The following is an 18,888-nucleotide window of genomic DNA, read 5'->3' on the forward strand; positions in this document are numbered from 1 at the left end:
TACTCAGATGTCAAAGTTTGCATTCCTACCATTACAGCTACAGCAATGTTTCTGCTGTCAGATATTTATCATAGACTGCTTCTGTCCATACCAAAATAATACAGACTGCAACTAGGTTCTAGGCCCCAAGCTGGTTACCCAACATCTTGGTGTCCCTCAGACATTTGGGTAACACTGTGCGTAGCCATTAGCAGAAAGATTTAAAGAATGCACAAGTGTGACCAGTTGATGTTTGTACATAATGCAGAATGATTTCACTTGGTATGGTTCGAAATGCCTACCCTATGGTTACTTTTATATTTGCATTTGTTGTCAAGCGAATGACACTATGAGTAATGTTTGAGGAGAGGAAAGACAATAAGACCATAAGACATAGGAGCAGAATTAGGTCTTTCAGTCTGTTGCATCTGCTCTGCCGTTCTATCATAGCTAATTTATTAACCCTCTCAACCCCATTCTCCGGTCTTTTATCCTTTAACACCTTTACAAATCAAGAATCTATCAGCCTCCACTTTGACCTCCATAGCTGTCTGTGGCAATGAATTCCACATATTCACTACCCTCTGGTAAAAAAAATTCCTCCTCATTTCAGTTCTAAAGCAACGTCCTTATGTTCTGAGACTGTGCCCTCTGGTCCTAGACTCTCCCACTTTAGGAAACATCCTCTCTGCCTCCACTCTGCCTAGGTTTAGGCTTTTCAATATTCAATGGGTTTCAGTACTTCATACTTCTAAGTTCCAATGAGTACACACCTAGACCCATCAAGTTAAGTTCCAATGAGTTAACCCTTTCATTCCTAGGATCATTCTCATGAACCTTCTCTGGTCCCTCTCCAATGCCAGCACATCCTTTCTTAGACAAGAGGCCCAAAACTGCCAACCGTATTCCAAGTGCAGTCTGACCTATGCTTTATAAAGCCTCAGCATTATATCCTTACTTTATGTCCTCTCGAAATGAATGCTAACATTTCATTTCATTTGCTTTCCTTACTATTGAAGCAGCCTGCAAGTTAAATGTTTAGAAAGTCCTACACTAGGACTCCCAAGTCCCTTTGCATCTCTGATTTCTGAACTTGTTCCCTGCTCTATGCCTTTCTTCTTTCTATCAAAGTCCACGACCTACACTGTATTCCAACTGCTACTTCTTTGCCTATTCTCATAATCTGTCCAAGTCCTTCAGCAGCCTCCCTGCTTCCTCAATGCTACCTGCCCCTCCACCTATCTTTGTATCATCAGCAGACTTGGCCACAAAGCCATCAATTCCTGGAAAGGTATACAAGCTGTTGATAAATGGAGAGTGTGGGTTCAGTTATTGCCGTTCCAACAAAATTCTTTCTGAAAGGAAATTCCCACACTGTAAAGAGCTGTCTATGTTGCCTCTTCTTTTCTAACAGCTTTGTTATCCTGTTAGTTGCTTCATCTCCTCTTTCTTCTCATGCTACTGTCCCTCAGCTTTTTTGTTGCGCAGTTGGTGGCTAAACCTATCACCTTGATGATAATGGTGTGAAGTGTGGTATCTGCCTGCTGGTTTTTGACAAGAAAACCTGAACTCACAGTGGGTGTAGCTGCTACTGGAGAATAGTCATTGAGGCAGGTTACCAAGTTCTTCTTGGGTTCCGTTATAATTGATGCCTGCTTGATGCAGATGGGTAGATCTGACTGCTGAAGCGAGAGGTTAAAGATTTTGGTGAACATTCCAGGCAGTTGTTCTGCACAGGTCTTTAGCACATCTGGGCCAGATGCTTTCCATGGTTTCACGCTCTTGAAAGATGTTATCACATTGGCTTCGGAGACTGAAGATCTCATTGGGGGCTGTGGAAGTTCGTGAAGGTTCCTCCATACTTTGACTGTGAACATAGTGAACATAGAAGGCATTGAGCTTATCTGGGAGACAAGCCTGGTTGTTACCTAAGTCACTTGGTTTCACTTTGTAGGAGGTAATAACATTCAAACCCTGCCACAGCTGCCAAACATCCTTCAATGATTCAAGTTTTGTCAGGAATTGCCACTTCACATATGAGATGGGTCTCCAGAGATCATACCTGGACCTCTTGTATCTTACCTGGTCGCCAGACCTGAACGCCACTGATCTGTCCCTCAGCAGATTGTGGACCTCATGGTTCATCCAGGGCTTCTGGTTGGGGAAGACTCAGAATAAATTTCTGGTGACACACATGTCTACCACTGGTTTTAATAAAGTCTGTGACAACTGTGGTATTTTCATTCAAGTTCTTTTGAGTCCTTGAAGATGACCCTGTCTGCTGACTCGAAACAATCCCATAGCCGCTCCTCTGCCTCCCGTAATAGCAAAGCAATGAGCTATGTTGTCACCATCAATTGTGTGTCACCCTGTAGAGAACATTTTGTTTTGCTGTGAAGGCTCAAGTACAGAAGACACAATGGTCTGGGATAGAATGTAAGCCTCAGGACTACCGTCAGGATACTGGGCAATGCTCCACGATATTCACTGCATTTGGTGAATTAGGAGCTGGAATCCCTTGCAGTTCCAGTTTAAGTGCAATTTGACAAAGAATGGCCATTGTTAGAGGTGCATTTAATTCATAGCACCTGTCAATTGTTGTGAAGTGTGTACTCTATCTGCCTGCTGGTTTTTGAAAAGAAGAATTAAAATGTGGCTAGCACTTCCTGAGAGCCTCAGTGATCTCCCATCATGCAACACTGGGTATCAAACTATCTCTACCCAGAAGCAGTGGAAGTGAAAGGTCACCATTGCGGTCATGTGGCTGCATTTGCTGAAGCAATCCTCATCCTGCTTTTAGTTGCAACCATAGATGCTACATGGAACAGGCCAGTGAAGATCCCTTTGCAGAGGTGCACTTTGCTCATTCCTGAGCTCGAAATAGGAGAATTACTTTATGAACAGTCTGGACAACTTCAGCCTTCCTCTTCCTCCTCCTCCTTCTTTCTGTATCTCCTCCTGCAACTGGTTGTCCTCTGCTCATAATTCATATTCTACTTTATTTCGGAGGAGCACTTCATGTTTCTGAACAATCGGTTTGTTCAGAAGCCTTGAAGTCTGGAAGGATTCCTCTCATCACCTGCCATACCATGATGTGAAGACTTTTGAATCTTGAATAAAATCTATAAAACGTAATGCCCTGTTATCAAAGACTGTTGGAATGGGATATATAAAGCCCTACAAGTCACCTTTAAATGTGAAATACCCTTAGAAAGTAAGACCATATATTTTGAGTATATACCTCAGGAAAGGTTGAAAAGAGATAAATATTTAATGAATATACTGTTGGTGGCTGGTAAAAAGACTCTTACCAGGAAATAGCTAACACAGGACAGCCCAACTTTAAATGCATGGATGGAAATTACAATTGACATTTCCAAAATGGAGAAGATAACAGCATCTGTTAATCATAAGTTGGAACAAATTGATTCATTCTGGGAAAAATGGTTTAATTACATATTACCTCATAGGCCTGATTTTATTCTCACAACTCAATGAATATGTTGTAAAAAAGAAAGACCACTCCCTACTTGTACATAGTTTTTCCATTTTGCTTGTTCTTTCTTTCCTCTCTTTTCTATAAGTATATACCTCAGATAAATATTATGTTTAAGATTTTTTGCAAATATGACAATATGATACATATGTATATGAAATACATCTTATGGAAATGTTTGTTTGATGATGAACTTCAATAACAAATAAATTACCAAAAATATCTATAAAACATATCATGGATAGGGAAAAACAGCTCAAACAAATACTTCCCCTTAGGCAAGGTATCTACAACCAGAGAGTATAGGTTTAAGGTGGGGGGGGGGGGGTGTCAGTAGAGTATTAAGGAATTATAGTTACTTCTTGTATTTTTTTCACATAAAAACTGAAATTAGAAGTTGATGGCAATAAATTGAAAACAGATACTTCAGAAATAATCAGTAAGCAGCACGTGCAGAGAAGTAGCTAATGTTTCAGTTTGATGATCTTACATCAGAACTAGAAGATGTTGGGAATTACAGCAAAAGAGGAGATCAATAAATAAAGTGACAAGGAATATTTATGAAAATGTGGAGATGCAGAGAGACTGAATGACACAAGTGTTAAGCTGCTGGCTGAGTGACGGTGGTAAAATTATGTATGGAGTATGGTGTAAATAGGAGGAGAAGGGTGAGAAAAGCTACAGAATGTAAAACATAAGACTGCCATGCTGATAAACTGAATGTGCTTGATTTGATGTTAAATCTAATTATGTGTCAAGGTAGAAGATGGTACACTGTCCTTGAGCTTGCATTGCACTTTGTTAAAACAGAGAGCTTAGGTTAAGAGTGGGCTGAAGAGTTAAAATGACAAATGACTGGCAATCTAGGGTCATCACTGGAGTCTGAACAGAGGTGTCTGAAAAGTAGTCTCCTGATGTATATTTGTTTTCCCAGCATAGCTGTGTTTGTACTATGAATGCAGTGTTCTGAAGTGGAAAAGTACCAGCTAATCTATATTTTAAGTACCTGATATATCAAAATTATCTCTTCAATTATCTCAACATTTTGAAGGGACAATTTCTTCTGTGACATGCTGAAGCATTCTTCCATCTTCTCCAAAATCCGGCTTCCTATTCACTGCACCTTCTTATGCAATCTAAGGAGGTGTGACCCTGCCCCTTCCCATCAGCCAACAAAATAAACATATTTACAGGGCACAATAGCAATTCACATGCAGTCCTTCCAGTTGTGCACTGCATTCCGTGCATACAAAGTGCTTTAAGAGGAACTTCATTTCTATCACTAGAGAAAAAGTACCAGGGAAATCAGTAAGTGCCTGGACGTGATGGACTGCATGGTGTGCTTTAAAGAAATTGGCTGCAGAGATAGTCAATGTGTTGCAAATTGCCAAAATTCTCTAGGTTATGGAGGGCTCCTAGAGAATTGGAAAACTGCCAAAATAACGACACAATACTTGCAAAGGGCAAGACAGGAAGCAAGAAACTGTAGGCCTAACATCTGTTTTTTGGAAAGTGCTGGAATTCATTATGAATCCAAAATGGCAGTAAACCGTTTTAAAATTCATAAGCAACGTTAGCCTCGTTTATGGAAGGAAAACTATGTTTGATTAATTTGATAGATTTCTTTGGAAATATAATCAAAAAGTGTGATAAAGGGGACCCAGTAGCCATTGTGTATTTGGATTTACAGAAATTACACTCTAGGGTGTGAAACAAATGGCTACCACCGGAGATGAGAGTGAACATAGTTGGGGAGGAGAGTGGTTAACTATCAGAAAGAGTGATTGTTGTATTGCTGATCACTGGATTGACACAGAGGTCAGCACCAGGCCCTCGACTGAATGAATTGGATGAAGGGACCAAGTGTACTGGAGACAAATTCATTGCTGATGCATAACCTAGGTTAATAAATTGTGAAAAGGACACAAGGAGTCTAAAAAGGGAATTAACTATGTTATGTGGATGGGCATGAAGATGGAAAATGGAGTGCAATATGGGAAATAAAAGGTTATTTACTTTGGAAGGAAGTGGGGCACCACGTAGCACAGCACTATTATAGTTTGGGGCATTTGGTCTTCAGTGTTCAATTTTAGTGCCACCTGTGAGGAATGTGTATGTTTTCATCACAACCGTGAGGGTTTCCTCTGCATGCTCTGATGTTCTCCCACAGTCCAAAGGAGTACTGCTAAATAGGCTAACTGCTCATTGTAAATTGTTCTGTAAGTAGGCTAGTATTAAATAGGTGGGATGCTGGGCAGCGCAGCTTGATGGGCTGGTAGAGCCTGCTCCACATTGTACCTCTAAACAAATAAAAATAAATGACATCGCAAATTAATTTTCAATTGGTGAGCCCTGTAATATGTTGCATTGCAAGAAGTTCATAATGGGTTCCATTTTATGAAACACAAAGGGTTGATTTGCAGCTACAGAAATTAATTAGGAAGGCTGATGAATTGCTGGGGTTACTGCAAGGGGTATAGAATATAAAAGTGGGGATGTTTTGATGTGGATTTACAGTGGGAATTGGTGAAACCATATAGGTAGTACAGAGTTTGTCTCCAGGCTCAAAGGGCGGGCTGGCCCAGTTTTGCTCCCATTCCCAATATTCTGTTTTCTCCCTCAGTGCTACCACCACCATCATCTTCATCCTCTCACAGATCTATTTCTCTTGGTACCTCACATCTTTCTTTGAAACTGAAAACTGGTTTAATTACTAATCTTTCCCAGCTCTAATGAAAGGTCCTTTATTGAAATCTTAACTAAATGTACAGATGCTGTTTGAACTGTTAGGATTGTCACCATTTTCTATGTTTTTTTTTAATTTTATTGATGCAGCTTGGTAAAAAGTACCGGGAAAATCACTGGGGCTAATGGGCAGCATCCCTAGACCCAATGGACTACATCCTTGGGCCTTAAAGGCCCAACGAGCCTGCACTGTCCAGTTGCACCCATGTGACAAAGTAACCAACTGATTAATATAGCTTTGGAATGTAGGAAGAAATCGGAGCACCTGGAGTAGACTCACTTGATCCTGGGAAAAACGTACAAACTCCTTTCAGACAGTGGTGGAACTGAAACCTGGGCTGCTAGCGCTGTAACGGTGTTATGCAAACTGCTCTGCTACCACGTTGCACTTGCTTTATTTCCAGCTTTCATCATCTGCAGTGTTTTATTTCTGCCTTGCTAAACAGATTCTGGGATGAACTTCATTGGGATGTTTTAAACCAGAAACAATTGCCTTTTTTAAAAAACGCAGTTAAAGGCACTAGATATGGTCTTAGGCACTCGCTTAGAATGTTGTGAAAGAAACACAGACTTATGTTTAAACTTTTTTTTTTCACCTTCTGGAAAGCCCACTTGTAACACGGTCAAGCAAAGTGTGTCCACCAATGTATTTAGCTCTGGTGTCCAATACTCAGAGTTGTTTAATATTGGCACCCAATACTCTGACTCACTCCTATGGTTGACTCAGAATGACTGCAGACAAGTATCAGGACTGCTAGCTTCTGGTTAATGAGTCGATCTTACAGTATCATCTAGTGCCTCTGAAGCTGTAACTCCAGTCTCTAGAATGCAAAGCTTGTTATCATGTGCAATACTTGAGATGAATAGAGACATTTTAAGGGAAAGTAGATAAGCATGTTTGATTAAAAGGAACAGCTGACAGCATGAAATTTAATAGCATGGGAGACTTCTGTAAAACATTATTACCCATTAGAATCTACCCTCTGTACTGAAAATTCTTTGTCATACTAAGTATAACAGTTAAATAACTGGACTCAAAATTCAGAGACCCAGAGTTCATTTCCTACCATGGCAGCACTGAAATTTAAATTCAGTTTATAAAATAGCATTTAAAAATAATAATCATATGTAATGAGACCTACAATTAGATTGTTAAAAATAACAACTGGTTCACTACCATACATCATGGTGGAAATCTACCATCTTTGTGTCTATATGATTCTCAGCTCACCAATGTCAGTGGCATTTTAAGTGCCCACTGCAATGGTTTAGCAGTGAATTGACCAAATATGATGGCAGAATTAATGGCAGAATTACCAGTATTAATGGTAATGGCAGTGTGGATGGTCAGAGGGATCTTGGGGTCCGAGTCCATAAGACGCTCAAAGCAGCTGCGCGGGTTGACTCTGTGGTTAAGAAGGTGTATGGTATATTGGCCTTCATCAATCGTGGAATTGAATTTAGGAGCCGGGAGGTAATGTTGCAGCTGTATAGGACCCTGGTCAGACCCCTCTTGGAGTTCTGTGCTCAATTCTGATCACCTCACTACAGGAAGGATGTGGAAGCCATAGAAAGGGTGCAGAGGAGATTTACAAGGATGTTGCCTGGATTGGGGAGCATGCCTTATGAGGATAGGTTGAGTGAACTCGGCCTTTTCTCCTTGGAGCGACAGAGGATGAGAGGTGACCTGATAGAGTTGTATAAGATGATGAGAGGCATTGATCGTGTGGATAGTCAGAGGCTTTTTCCCAGCACTGTGTCCACAAGAGGACACAGGTTTAAGGTGCTGGGGAGTGCATGGAATGGGTTGCCGGCAACGGTGGTGGAGGCAGATACAATAGGGTCTTTTAAGAGACTTTTGGATAGGTACATGCAGCTTAAAAAACAGAGGGCTATAGGTAAGCCTAATAATTTCTAAGGTACGGACATGTTCGGCACAGCTTTGTGGGCTGAAGGGTCTGTATTGTGCTGCAGGTTTTCTATCTTTCTATAAAACATGGGAGCAGAATTAGACCATCTGGCCCATCAAGTCTGGTCTGCAATTCCATCATGGCTGATTTATTAGCTATCGTAAACCCATTCTCCTGCATTCACCCCATAACCTTTGACACTTTTACCAATCAAGAACCTATTAACCTCCACTTTAAATATACCCAATGACTTGGCATCTGTGGCAATGAATTCTACAGATTCACCTCCCTTTGGCTAAAGAAATTCCTCCTCATCTTTGTTCTAAAGAGAATTCCCTCTGCCCTGAGGCTGTGCTCACTGGTCTTGGACTCCTTCTCCATAGGAAACATCCTTTCCATATTCACTCTATCTGGGCACTTCAATATTTGTTAGGTTTTAGTGAGATCCACCCTCATTCTAATAAAATCCAGTGATAGCAGGCCCAGAGCTATTAAATGCTGCTCAGACCTTAATCCTTTCATTCCTTGACTTACCCTTATGAACCTCCTCTGCACACTCGATTTCAAGAGCCATTAGGAATAGGCTGCATTTCCAGTAATGTTCACATCTTGAAAAATGAACAAATTAACTGGGGGGTGGGGGGGTGACCATACCATTGTTGAGGGTTAAATGTCAACAATTTTAGCATTTTGTTTCTAGTTCCCGTGAGAATATGATACTTGGAAATAGAGCCGTCCTGTTTCAATTTATTTAAGGAAAATGTCTTTTCCTCTCACAGCTGTAAAGTTTGGGAGAATGTCAAAGAAGCAGCGTGACAGCTTGTACGCCGAAGTCCAGAAGCACCAACAAAGGCTGCAGGAGCAGCGGCAGCAGCAGAGTGGCGAGGCAGAAGCTCTTGCCCGCGTCTACAGCAACAGCATCAGCAACGGCTTGACAGACCTGAACAACGAGATTGGTGGCACTTACGCAAATGGACATGTAATCGATCTGCCAAAAGTACAGTCCGAGGGAGCTAATGGATATTACAGTGTAGATTCTGCGCAACCATCACCGGATCAGTCTGGAATAGACATGGCTGGAATCAAGCAAATAAAGCAAGAGCCTATTTATGAACTCACACCTGTACCAAACTTGTTTACGTATAGTTCTTTTACAAATGGTCAACTGGCTGCTGGAGTAACAATGACTGAAATAGGTAGGTACGGAAAGGAAAAACATCTGCCTTACTTTGTAAAAAATCCAGATGTTGGCAAAAAATATTAATTTTATCCATGTCTGTTACTGGCAATAACTGTGATAATATAAAAATTGTTGTTACGAAGCTTATTATTGAAATTCCATTAGTCATTGAAAGAGATGGTGACTTGTGTAAGTTACTTTCCCCAGGATACATGGGCACGAAACCTCTGACAGTCTCAAAGAACAGGTGATAGCAGAGTTTGTTTATGTGTTTATTTTCTTTTTGCATTGTCTGTACCCAAATCTCTTTAAGATGCTGACGAGCACAGCAACTACAGGGTTGATTGACTCCTTTTGGTCATAATTAATTATCTTAGAGGTCATTGCAGAGGAAAACTAAGAAAAGAATATTGCATTCCCGATAATTAAACTCTTAGAGGGAAAATCAATTGGATAGAAAACCCAGCCCTTTCATTTTGGGTGCAAAATCCTTCTCACCTAAATTTTGTCTTGATGCATCATCTAGGAATTAGTGACATAATATATAATATAAGTAAATCTGCCCCATATTCACATTTGCTTGCATATTTCCATACATATCACTGAGAGACATTAATTGATAGAATTTTCAATAACTTTCTTTAACAGAGCCAGGCACTCAATCATTGAAAGGCCACATTCTCTTCTGCCTCTTTAGTTGATTTATCCATGATAGCGCACTTGAAATACTGTATTTTAAATTTTCTGCTTCTATCTTTCTCAGCTGGTCACTTTCTCACTGATTGATGCAAAAGGATTATCAGGGGAGATTTATTGGAAAAATTTGGCAGTCTTCAGACAGTTTTTCTGGTCCATCTGCATTCATGTGGAGGGCCCAAATGCATGAATAGCAGATTGAGAACTATGATAAATCAGATCACTCTGAACAAGAACCAAAGAAATTGACCATTGCTACCAAACCCATTCCTATAATATGCGATTAACTATCTTCATTATCTTCTGAACACAACTATGGTGGTAACAAGTATGATTATAGCCAATGTTCCCAGACCGTGAAAATAGATTTTAAATTCATAAGCACAATAAAAAACAATCGAGTAATGTTTGACAACATAAGATGATAATAATTCCAACAATGGTGGACTTTATAATTCCAATTCCCTTGATGGAAAAAATGTTTTAATTTCTGCAGTGTATCAATATTATTATCTATAACTACGATGAGACCAATAGTTACAGTAACTGTTCACACTTTACTGCAGACAAAAATATGCTTTTGTCACGATGTACTACATACAGAGCTAGAGACGACACGCAGTTGGTAAGTCGTTTCGAGACTAGTTTATTCAAACTTCGCGGCGCTGGCATTTAATCCCTAGCGCCCGCCCTCTCCGGGCGGAAATGACGTCAGAGGTGCGTTACCAAAGTCTCCCCCCGCGTGCTGGCTATTTGTGAGCCGGTTTGCCTGCACAGAAAGTGGGTCGCCACATAACCCCCTCCAGAACCAGCGATACACCCCCCAATGTCCACAGTCTGGATCCGCCTCTGTTTAGGAGGTCTGCCTCTGCGCTGCGGTGCCTGAACCTCGACCAGCTGCGGCAAGTCCACATGGGCTGGTTTGAGTCGGTCCACTGTGAAAACCTCCTCTCTCCCCCCAATGTCCAGAACGTATGTGGACCCGTTGTTGTTGATCACCTTGAACGGCCCCTCGTACGGCTGCTGTAGCGGTGCCCGGTGTCCGCCCCTTCGTACAAACACAAACTTACAGTTCTGCAGGTCCTTGGGTACATGGGTCAGGGTCAGTCCGTGCTGTGAAGTCGGTATGGGGGCCAGGTTACCAAGCTTCTCGCGTAGTCTGCCCAGGACTGCTGCGGGTTCTTCCTCTTGCCCCCTTGGGGCTGGTATGAACTCTCCCGGGACGACCAGGGGTACGCCGTGCACCAACTCGGCCGACGAGGCATGCAGATCGTCTTTGGGCGCTGTGCGAATTCCAAGCAGGACCCAGGGAAGCTCGTCCACCCAGTTAGGTCCTCTCAGGCGGGCCATGAGAGCCGACCTCAAGTGACGGTGGAAACGCTCCACTAGTCCGTTCGACTGTGGGTGGTAGGCAGTAGTGTGGTGTAGCTGCATTCCCAACAGGCTGGCCACAGCCGGCCACAGGCTGGAAGTGAACTAGGTGCCTCTGTCGGAGGTAATGTGGGCTGGTACCCCGAAACGTGCTACCCAGGTTGCAATCAGTGCTCGGGCGCAGGAATCGGCAGATGTGTCGGTGAGCGGGTCCGCCTCTGACCACCTTGTGAACCGGTCTACCATAGTTAGGAGGTACCGCGCTCCTTGGGACACTGGTAGGGGGCCCACGATATACACATGAATGTGGTTGAACCTCTGGTGGGTGGGTTCGAATTGCTGTGGCGGGGCGTTAGTGTGCCGCTGTACCTTGGCTGTTTGGCACTGCGTGCACATTCTGGCCCATTCACTGACCTGCTTGTGAAGTCCGTGCCATGCGAACTTGCTGGAGACCAGCCAGACGGTTGTCCTGATAGATGGGTGTGCCAAACCATGTATGGAGTCGAAAACACGCCACCTCCAAGCTGCCGGGACGATGGGGCGAGGTTGGCCGGTAGCCATGTCGCACAGGAGGGTCCTCTCACCTGGGCCTACGAGAAAGTCCTGCAGCTGCAAACCCGAGACTGCAGTCCTGTAGCTGGGCATCTTGTCGTCTGCCTGCTGCGCCTCCGCCAGTGCTGCATAGTCCACCCCCAGGGACAGGGCCTGGACAGCTGCTCTGGAGAGTGCGTCCGCCACGACGTTGTCCTTTCCCGAGACATGCTGGATGCCCGTTGTGTACTCGGAGATGTAGGACAGATGTCGCTGCTGGCGAGCCGACCAGGGATCGGACACGTTCGTGAATGCGAAGGTCAACGGTTTGTGGTTCGTGAACGCGGTGAACGGCCTGCCTTCTAAGAAGTACCTGAAATGCCGGATTGCCAGATACAGTGCCAGCAGCTCCCGGTTGAAAGCACTGTACTTGAGTTCAGGTGGTTGTAGGTGCTTGCTGAAGAATGCCAGGGGTTGCCAGCGCCCCTCGATGAGCTGCTCCCGCACCCCACCGACTGCTGTATCGGATGCGTCCACTGTGAGGGCGGTCAGAACATCCATTCTGGGGTGCACCAGCATCGCGGCATCTGCCAAGGCTTCCTTGGCTTTAACGAAAGCGGCCACGGCCTCCTCATCCCAAGAAATATCCTTGCCTTTACCCAACATCAGGGTGTACAAAGAGCACATGATACGGGCTGCTGAGGGGAGGAAACGGTGGTAGAAGTTCACCATACCAACGAACTCCTGCAGGCCTTTGACCATGTTGGGCCAGGCAAAGTGGTGGATCGCGACTACCTTGGCGGGCAGAGGTGTTGCCCCGTCTTTGGTAATCCTGTGGCCCAGGAAGTCGATGGTATCGAGACCAAACTGGCATTTGGCTGGATTGATCGTGAGGCTGAAATGACTCAGGCAGGAGTAGAGCTGGTGGAGGTGGGACAGATGCTCCTGGCGACTACTGCTGGCTATAAGGATGTCATCCAAATAGATGAACGCAAAGTCCAGGTCGCATCCCACTGCATCCATTAGCCGCTGGAACATCTGTGCAGCATTCTTCAGGCTGAATGGCATTCGGAGGAACTCGAACAGGCCGTACGGGGTGATGTGCCGTTTTGGGGATGTCTTCAGGGTGCACCGGGATTTGATGGTATCCCCTGACAAGGTCTACTTTGGAAAAGATTCTTGCCCCATGCAGGTTTGCTGCAAAGTCCTGTATGTGCGGCACAGTGTAGCAGTCTGGAGTTGTAGCCTCGTTCTGTCTACGGTAGTCGCCACATGGTCTCCAACCCCCGGCTGCTTTGGGCACCATGTGCAGGGGGGAGGCCCATGGGCTGTCAGACCTCCGTACGATCCCCAATTCCTCCAGCCTCTTTAACTCTTCCTTCGCCAGGCAGAGCTTTTCCGGGGGAAGCCGCCGAGCGCGGGCGTGGAGGGGTGGTCCCTGGGTCGGGATGTGGTGCTGTACCCCGTGTCTGGGCATGGCTGCCGTGAACTGCAGTGCCAGAATCGATGGAAAGTCCACCAGGATTCTAGTGAATTCATTGTCCGACAGCATGATGGAGTCCAGGTGTAGGGCCGGCAACTTGGCTTCACCCAGGGAGAACGTCTGGAAAGTCTCGGCATGTATCAGTCTTTTCCCTTGTAAGTCGACCAGCAGGCTGTGAGCTCGCAAGAAGTCCACCCCCAGGAGTGGTTGGGCCACCGTGGCCAGTGTGAAGTCCCATGTGAACCGGCTGGCGCTGAACTGCAGCTGCACTGTGCAAGTGCCGTAGGTCCATATTGTGCTGCCGTTTGTGGCCCTCAGGGTGGGTCTTGGCTTCCTGTTGTGGGTGTCGTACCCCGTCAGGGGCAAGACGCTGATTTCCACTCCAGTGTCGACCAAGAAGTGGCGTCCTGACTGTTTGTCCCAGACAAACTCTTCGTGGAATCAGAGGATATCTGCCGAATCTCGAACTGGGCTTCTGCTTGGCTAAACCACACGCGTCCAGAAAGTCGGCAGTTTTAGCGAAACTGCGTGAACAGATGAAGAGTTGGTTGTCTTTGGTCCAAATCCCATTTGGACCGTCGGGGTCACCAATGTAGCGATGTGCTACATACAGAGCTAGAGACGACACGCAATCGGTAAGTCGTTTTGAGACAAACTTCACGGCGTTGGCATTTAATCCCTAGCGCCCGCCCTCTCCGGACGGAAATGACATCAGAGGTGCATTACCAAAGTCTCCCCCCGCACGCTGGCTATTTGTGAGCCGGTTCACCTGCGCAGAAAGTGAGTCTCCACACTTTCGTATTTATGACATCATTGCAGTGCATGCATGTAACGTATGAAATACAGTATTTGCATACAAATATATCCCATTTCTTTCCCTACATGACAATCACTGTTTCTGTCTACTAACTGGCTCTCTCAAATGAGAGAAAATATGCAGATGCTGGAAATCCAAGCAACACATACAAAATGCTGGAGGAACTCAGCAGGCCAGGCAGCATCTGTGGAAAAAAGTACAGTTGATGTTTTGGGCCGAAACCCTTTGGCAGGATTGGCTCTCTCAAACGTGTTTGAGTCTCTTGCAATGCATTTACTTCTTGATCTGACAAATTTATGGCATTCAGCCTTTGTTGCCGGTGACACTTCAGGGGCTGATTCTATGAACCTTTCTAGATTGTATATGTCATCACATATTGATCCAGTGTGTTCTGATTCATCTCTCATTGCAACCATTGTGGATACTCCTGACTTTGCTTCCATTGAATAAAATTGTCTCTGGTGCTACAAGTTTACTAACGCAAACTTAAAATATCTGTCCTCTGTGTGATAAAAACAAGAAAGTCTGCAAATACCTGAAATCCTAAGCAAAACACACAAAATGCTGGACGAACTTGGCAGGTCAGGCAGCATCTGTGGAAATGAATAAACAGTTGACGTTTCTGGCCGAGACCCTTCTTCAGGACTGAGAAGGAAGGGGGAAGATGCCAGAATAAAAAGATGGGGGGGAGGGGAAGGCTAGCTAAAAGGTCAAGCCAGGTAGGTTGGAAAGGTCAAGGGCAACAGAAGGAGGAATCTGCATGATATTTCTTGTTCTTCTCAGTCCCAGTTTTTCATGGTATCTGAACTGTATCAATTTGTCTCTTCTCAATCTTTTGTGAGGATGGCTTGCTTTCATTTCAGCAGCTCTCTCTCCATCTTCTTCTCCAAGTTAAGCTGCAATAAATTCAAGTACATCTGAAGTCTGTGATGCATCAATAGCTATGTTAAGGCACAACCTTTGGTAGAATCTGATGTTGTACAAAAATGTAGTAACAATTTAACAGAATGAAGATTCTTGGCTAAACTTAAGCAATCTTGGAAAGCTGCTCTCTCCGAAGCTTTCTTAAAATATACATGTTCTTTTCTCCATCTTTAGAAGCCAAGCAGAATGGGAGAATTAATGGAAACCTAAAGGCATTGAATGTTTTGAAGGGTTCAGAAGTTTCTCTTGAAATGAAGCATATTATTTAACACAAACTTTTCAGGGACTCCATCTCAGATTCATTTTGTCACTGTGCATGATACCACAGATCAATAATGTCATGGTATTAACACAGCATAGAAATAAGCTCTATAGCCCACAATGTCTGGGCCACACTTGCATCTCTCTACCCTAACACCATCTACCTGCATCAATTTATGCATCACCCTGTTGTACCAGGACCATTTTCACTATGCTCAATCCCCTTCCACCCATCCTGCTCTATCTGCTGGTTACTATTGCACACTCCTCCCTATATTGCCCCTTTGCGCTGCTTATGTCTGCTTCTGAATGTCCTACATGGTCCACTTGGCACCTATCCTTTCAGGCCACCACACCCTGGCTTCTCCCTTCCAGGTCCACTCCTAGCTTCCACAACAGATCGTCCTGCTGCTTCTGCACTTTCCTCTGCTGCCCACTACCTCTGGGCTTTCAAAGTTCGCTTTCGCTTTCCTCAGACTATTTATGTTTCACTGTACCTAGTGTGCTGACTCAACAGCCAGCACCCCTTTGTTTGGGTGGAATGGCTCAAAGGGCCGCAAAGGCAGATACCATGCTGTATCTCACCTCCAGTCACACTGCTTTCTCCATTTCACTCAGTGGCTAATTCCTTGCTTAGTTTCCCCTTTGCTCTGCCCATCCCTATTCCCAGTTCATTCTACTCGGTTGCCTCAACCAACACACCTTCAGTTTGCTCATAGAATGAGCAATTGAAAGATTAGCTTTATTGTCACATGTACGTTGAAACATGGAGTGAAATGTATCATTTTCATCAAATCAAATAAGCGATGATTGTACTGGGCAGCCCTCAAGAGTCCCCATGCTTTTGGTGCCAGCACACCCACAACTCATTGACCCTAATCTCCATGTCTTTGGAAGATGGGAAGAAACCAGAGCACCCAGAGGAATCGCACGCAGTCACGGGGAGAAGGTGCAAACTCCTTACAGGCAGTGACAGGAAAAGACCCAGATCCATGATCACTTTAAAGTGATCTGCTAACCTTCACACCGCTGTGCTGATAAGAACTAGAAAACCTCACAGGTTTGCACAGCACAAAAAGGACTGTGCCCACGCTGAGTAGCTGACAGTCATTTCCACACTTTGTATTTTCCATCATTTCCATCCCATTGTATCCTGCCCCACTGGGCCTCCCACCAATACCCACACCCTCTCCCCGCTGCAACCCTTATTATATTGTCACCTGCTTATAAACTAAAGGTAATTTTTACTGGCCAATTAACTTGCTAACCCAAATGTCTATGAAATGGAAGAGGAAATCAGTGCAACTTGGAGGAGCTCCATGCATCAAATGGAGAATGTGAAATCCCCACACAGACAGCACTGTAGGTCAGAATTAAATTTGGTTCACTGGGTCTGTGAGATAATGGCTCTAAGCCACCATACTGCCCACTAATAGCTGTTCTGACAAAAATCAACATAGGCACTCTGAGATGGTTTTGTTGTTCAGCTTCACGTCTGTAGATTATCTTTGGTGGTTTTGGTCTGCACTCCCAACAGTTTGTATATCTTGGTACCAAATCTTCAAGGTCTTTGTCAATGAACGGCCATGCTTCTGGCATTTGGTTTCATGCTTGCATCCTTGTCGTGTTCTGATTATAATTTGTTTCGGATTTGTTTCTTGGAACATCAGGGAGAATATTCAGTGTATCCACTTCATATAACCTTAACCAGTTGACAATTCAAATTCCCTATTGTAAATTAATTTTATATCCACATGAATAATTTATTTGACCTCTGAGTGAATGATCACCGACTTGCTTTAGAAGCATGTGTTTCCACACTGGCTGATTAAGGTTTGCAGTTATGACCAGAAAATCATTATCCAATAATTAAAGTCATAGGCATTCGGTCCAGACACAACCCCTTCTGCTCAGCATGTCCATACTAATCTGTGTTTGTCCATCTGCACTAATCCCATATGCCTGCGTGAGATCCATGTTCCTCCAAGCTTTGCCTGTTCAAGTGTCTATCTAAAAACACTGCAATATAAAACCACGTTCTCACTGCCTATATCACAACATGTGTGCAGTATTCTGGAAGAACCATCTTGTTAAGCAGTAGATGTAACTGTCCAGTTGATCTTTGGTCTGCTTCCCTCATTCTTTCTTAGTAATTTTAGTTATTCTTTATCATTGCTTGCATTACTAACCATCAGCAACTATAACATACAGTGCACTATATTCGTATGATTACCTTTGGTATTTAAGAATAACCACTTTCTGCCAACTAGATGACTGAATTACCGCTATAGGTACAGTTCCTTGAAAAAGTATTTAGCCACTAATTCTTTGCTCACATAAATGTGAACTACAACCAGAGATATTTCATCAATTTAAAAGGATCAGCTTCCTGTTAAAGGTATACTCTACGTAGACTGAAAGATCTGGAGGCACCATTCGATGTGCAGTAGCCAGGTCTCCACTGTGTGATGGTCTGCTGCACTCTGCGTAGCTTTGCACAGTGCCAGGGTCTGGAGTAAAATGACAAAGTTATTTAGCCTAGGGCGATGAAGAGCAGAAGGAAGAAAATAAGGAAGATTGGGGCTGCATAAGACAACTGATACAAATTGCTGATCAAAATCATTCACACAATTCCTGCAACTAACCATTCATATCTTGCCACTTGCTGCCATTGCTCAGTGTCTTCAGCTGTCTCACCATTCCATACAAGTTGAAAGCTACCTGCGGGTAACTAACCAAAACGGACCCAGAATGGAAATCACAAAATAATTATTGTGTGAGTTTCTAGAAATGGAACTCAAAACTCTTAAAATTTTGTGGAGCTCCCACATGCATCTATTAAGCCTCTTCCTCCAGCTGTATTTTACATCCTTTGTGGATGTAGGGGCAGGTTGTGCTGACTGTTGACATGCCTGTTCACTGGGTTTTGGAGCCTGTGAGTGAGTGAGTTGGCTCTGGAACACCAGAATGATGCATGGTTGGTGTGTTGTGTATCTCCTTCAAGCTAACACTCCCTGTGAACACAACCTCAATGAGTGGCACATCTGATGGTCTTTTCATGTGGCCAGTCTTCCTTTGGATGGGATACCTTCCTATGCTCTAAATACATCTTGGTCATTAGCAGCCTGTGAAAATAGCATTGGTATCCAGCTTGGCAAAACAAACACAGCCTGAGTCCTCCAATGTGGAGTCTAAACTATTCCTTTGCTTCTTAATTTCCGCTTGTCAATTGATATATAAGAGTCACCAAATGAAAGCTTAACCGCATTATGACTACAGCCAGCAGAGGGTAAATTTCTGATCTAGTGCATGACTGGTGTGAGTCTTATAAGAGTGCACACTTGGACTGAATGATTTCCTCCTCTGAGGTGACATTGTAGCGGTGTGCTACACGCAGCGCTAAAATTACGACACGGAGTCGGTAACTGCAGTCGAAGGAAAAAACTTTATTTGAAATCTTCAGCCTCACTTTTAAGCCTCCCTCAACCTGCCCCC

The 18,888-nt window shown here is 44.0% G+C and overlaps 1 protein-coding gene across 1 annotated transcript in view; it reads left to right on the plus strand.

Annotated features, from left to right (window-relative positions):
• The window catches only part of rorb (RAR-related orphan receptor B), a 191,742-nt gene that overhangs the window by 114,321 nt on the left and 58,533 nt on the right, over window positions 1–18,888 (plus strand). The window contains exon 4 of the mRNA XM_059969717.1: window positions 8,910–9,326. Coding sequence (XP_059825700.1) covers window positions 8,910–9,326 — 417 coding nt within the window. The remainder of the gene's footprint in view (window positions 1–8,909; window positions 9,327–18,888) is intronic.

Source organism: Hypanus sabinus, chromosome 5 (genome assembly GCF_030144855.1).
Source record: "Hypanus sabinus isolate sHypSab1 chromosome 5, sHypSab1.hap1, whole genome shotgun sequence".
NCBI classification, from domain to species: Eukaryota; Metazoa; Chordata; class Chondrichthyes; order Myliobatiformes; family Dasyatidae; genus Hypanus; species Hypanus sabinus.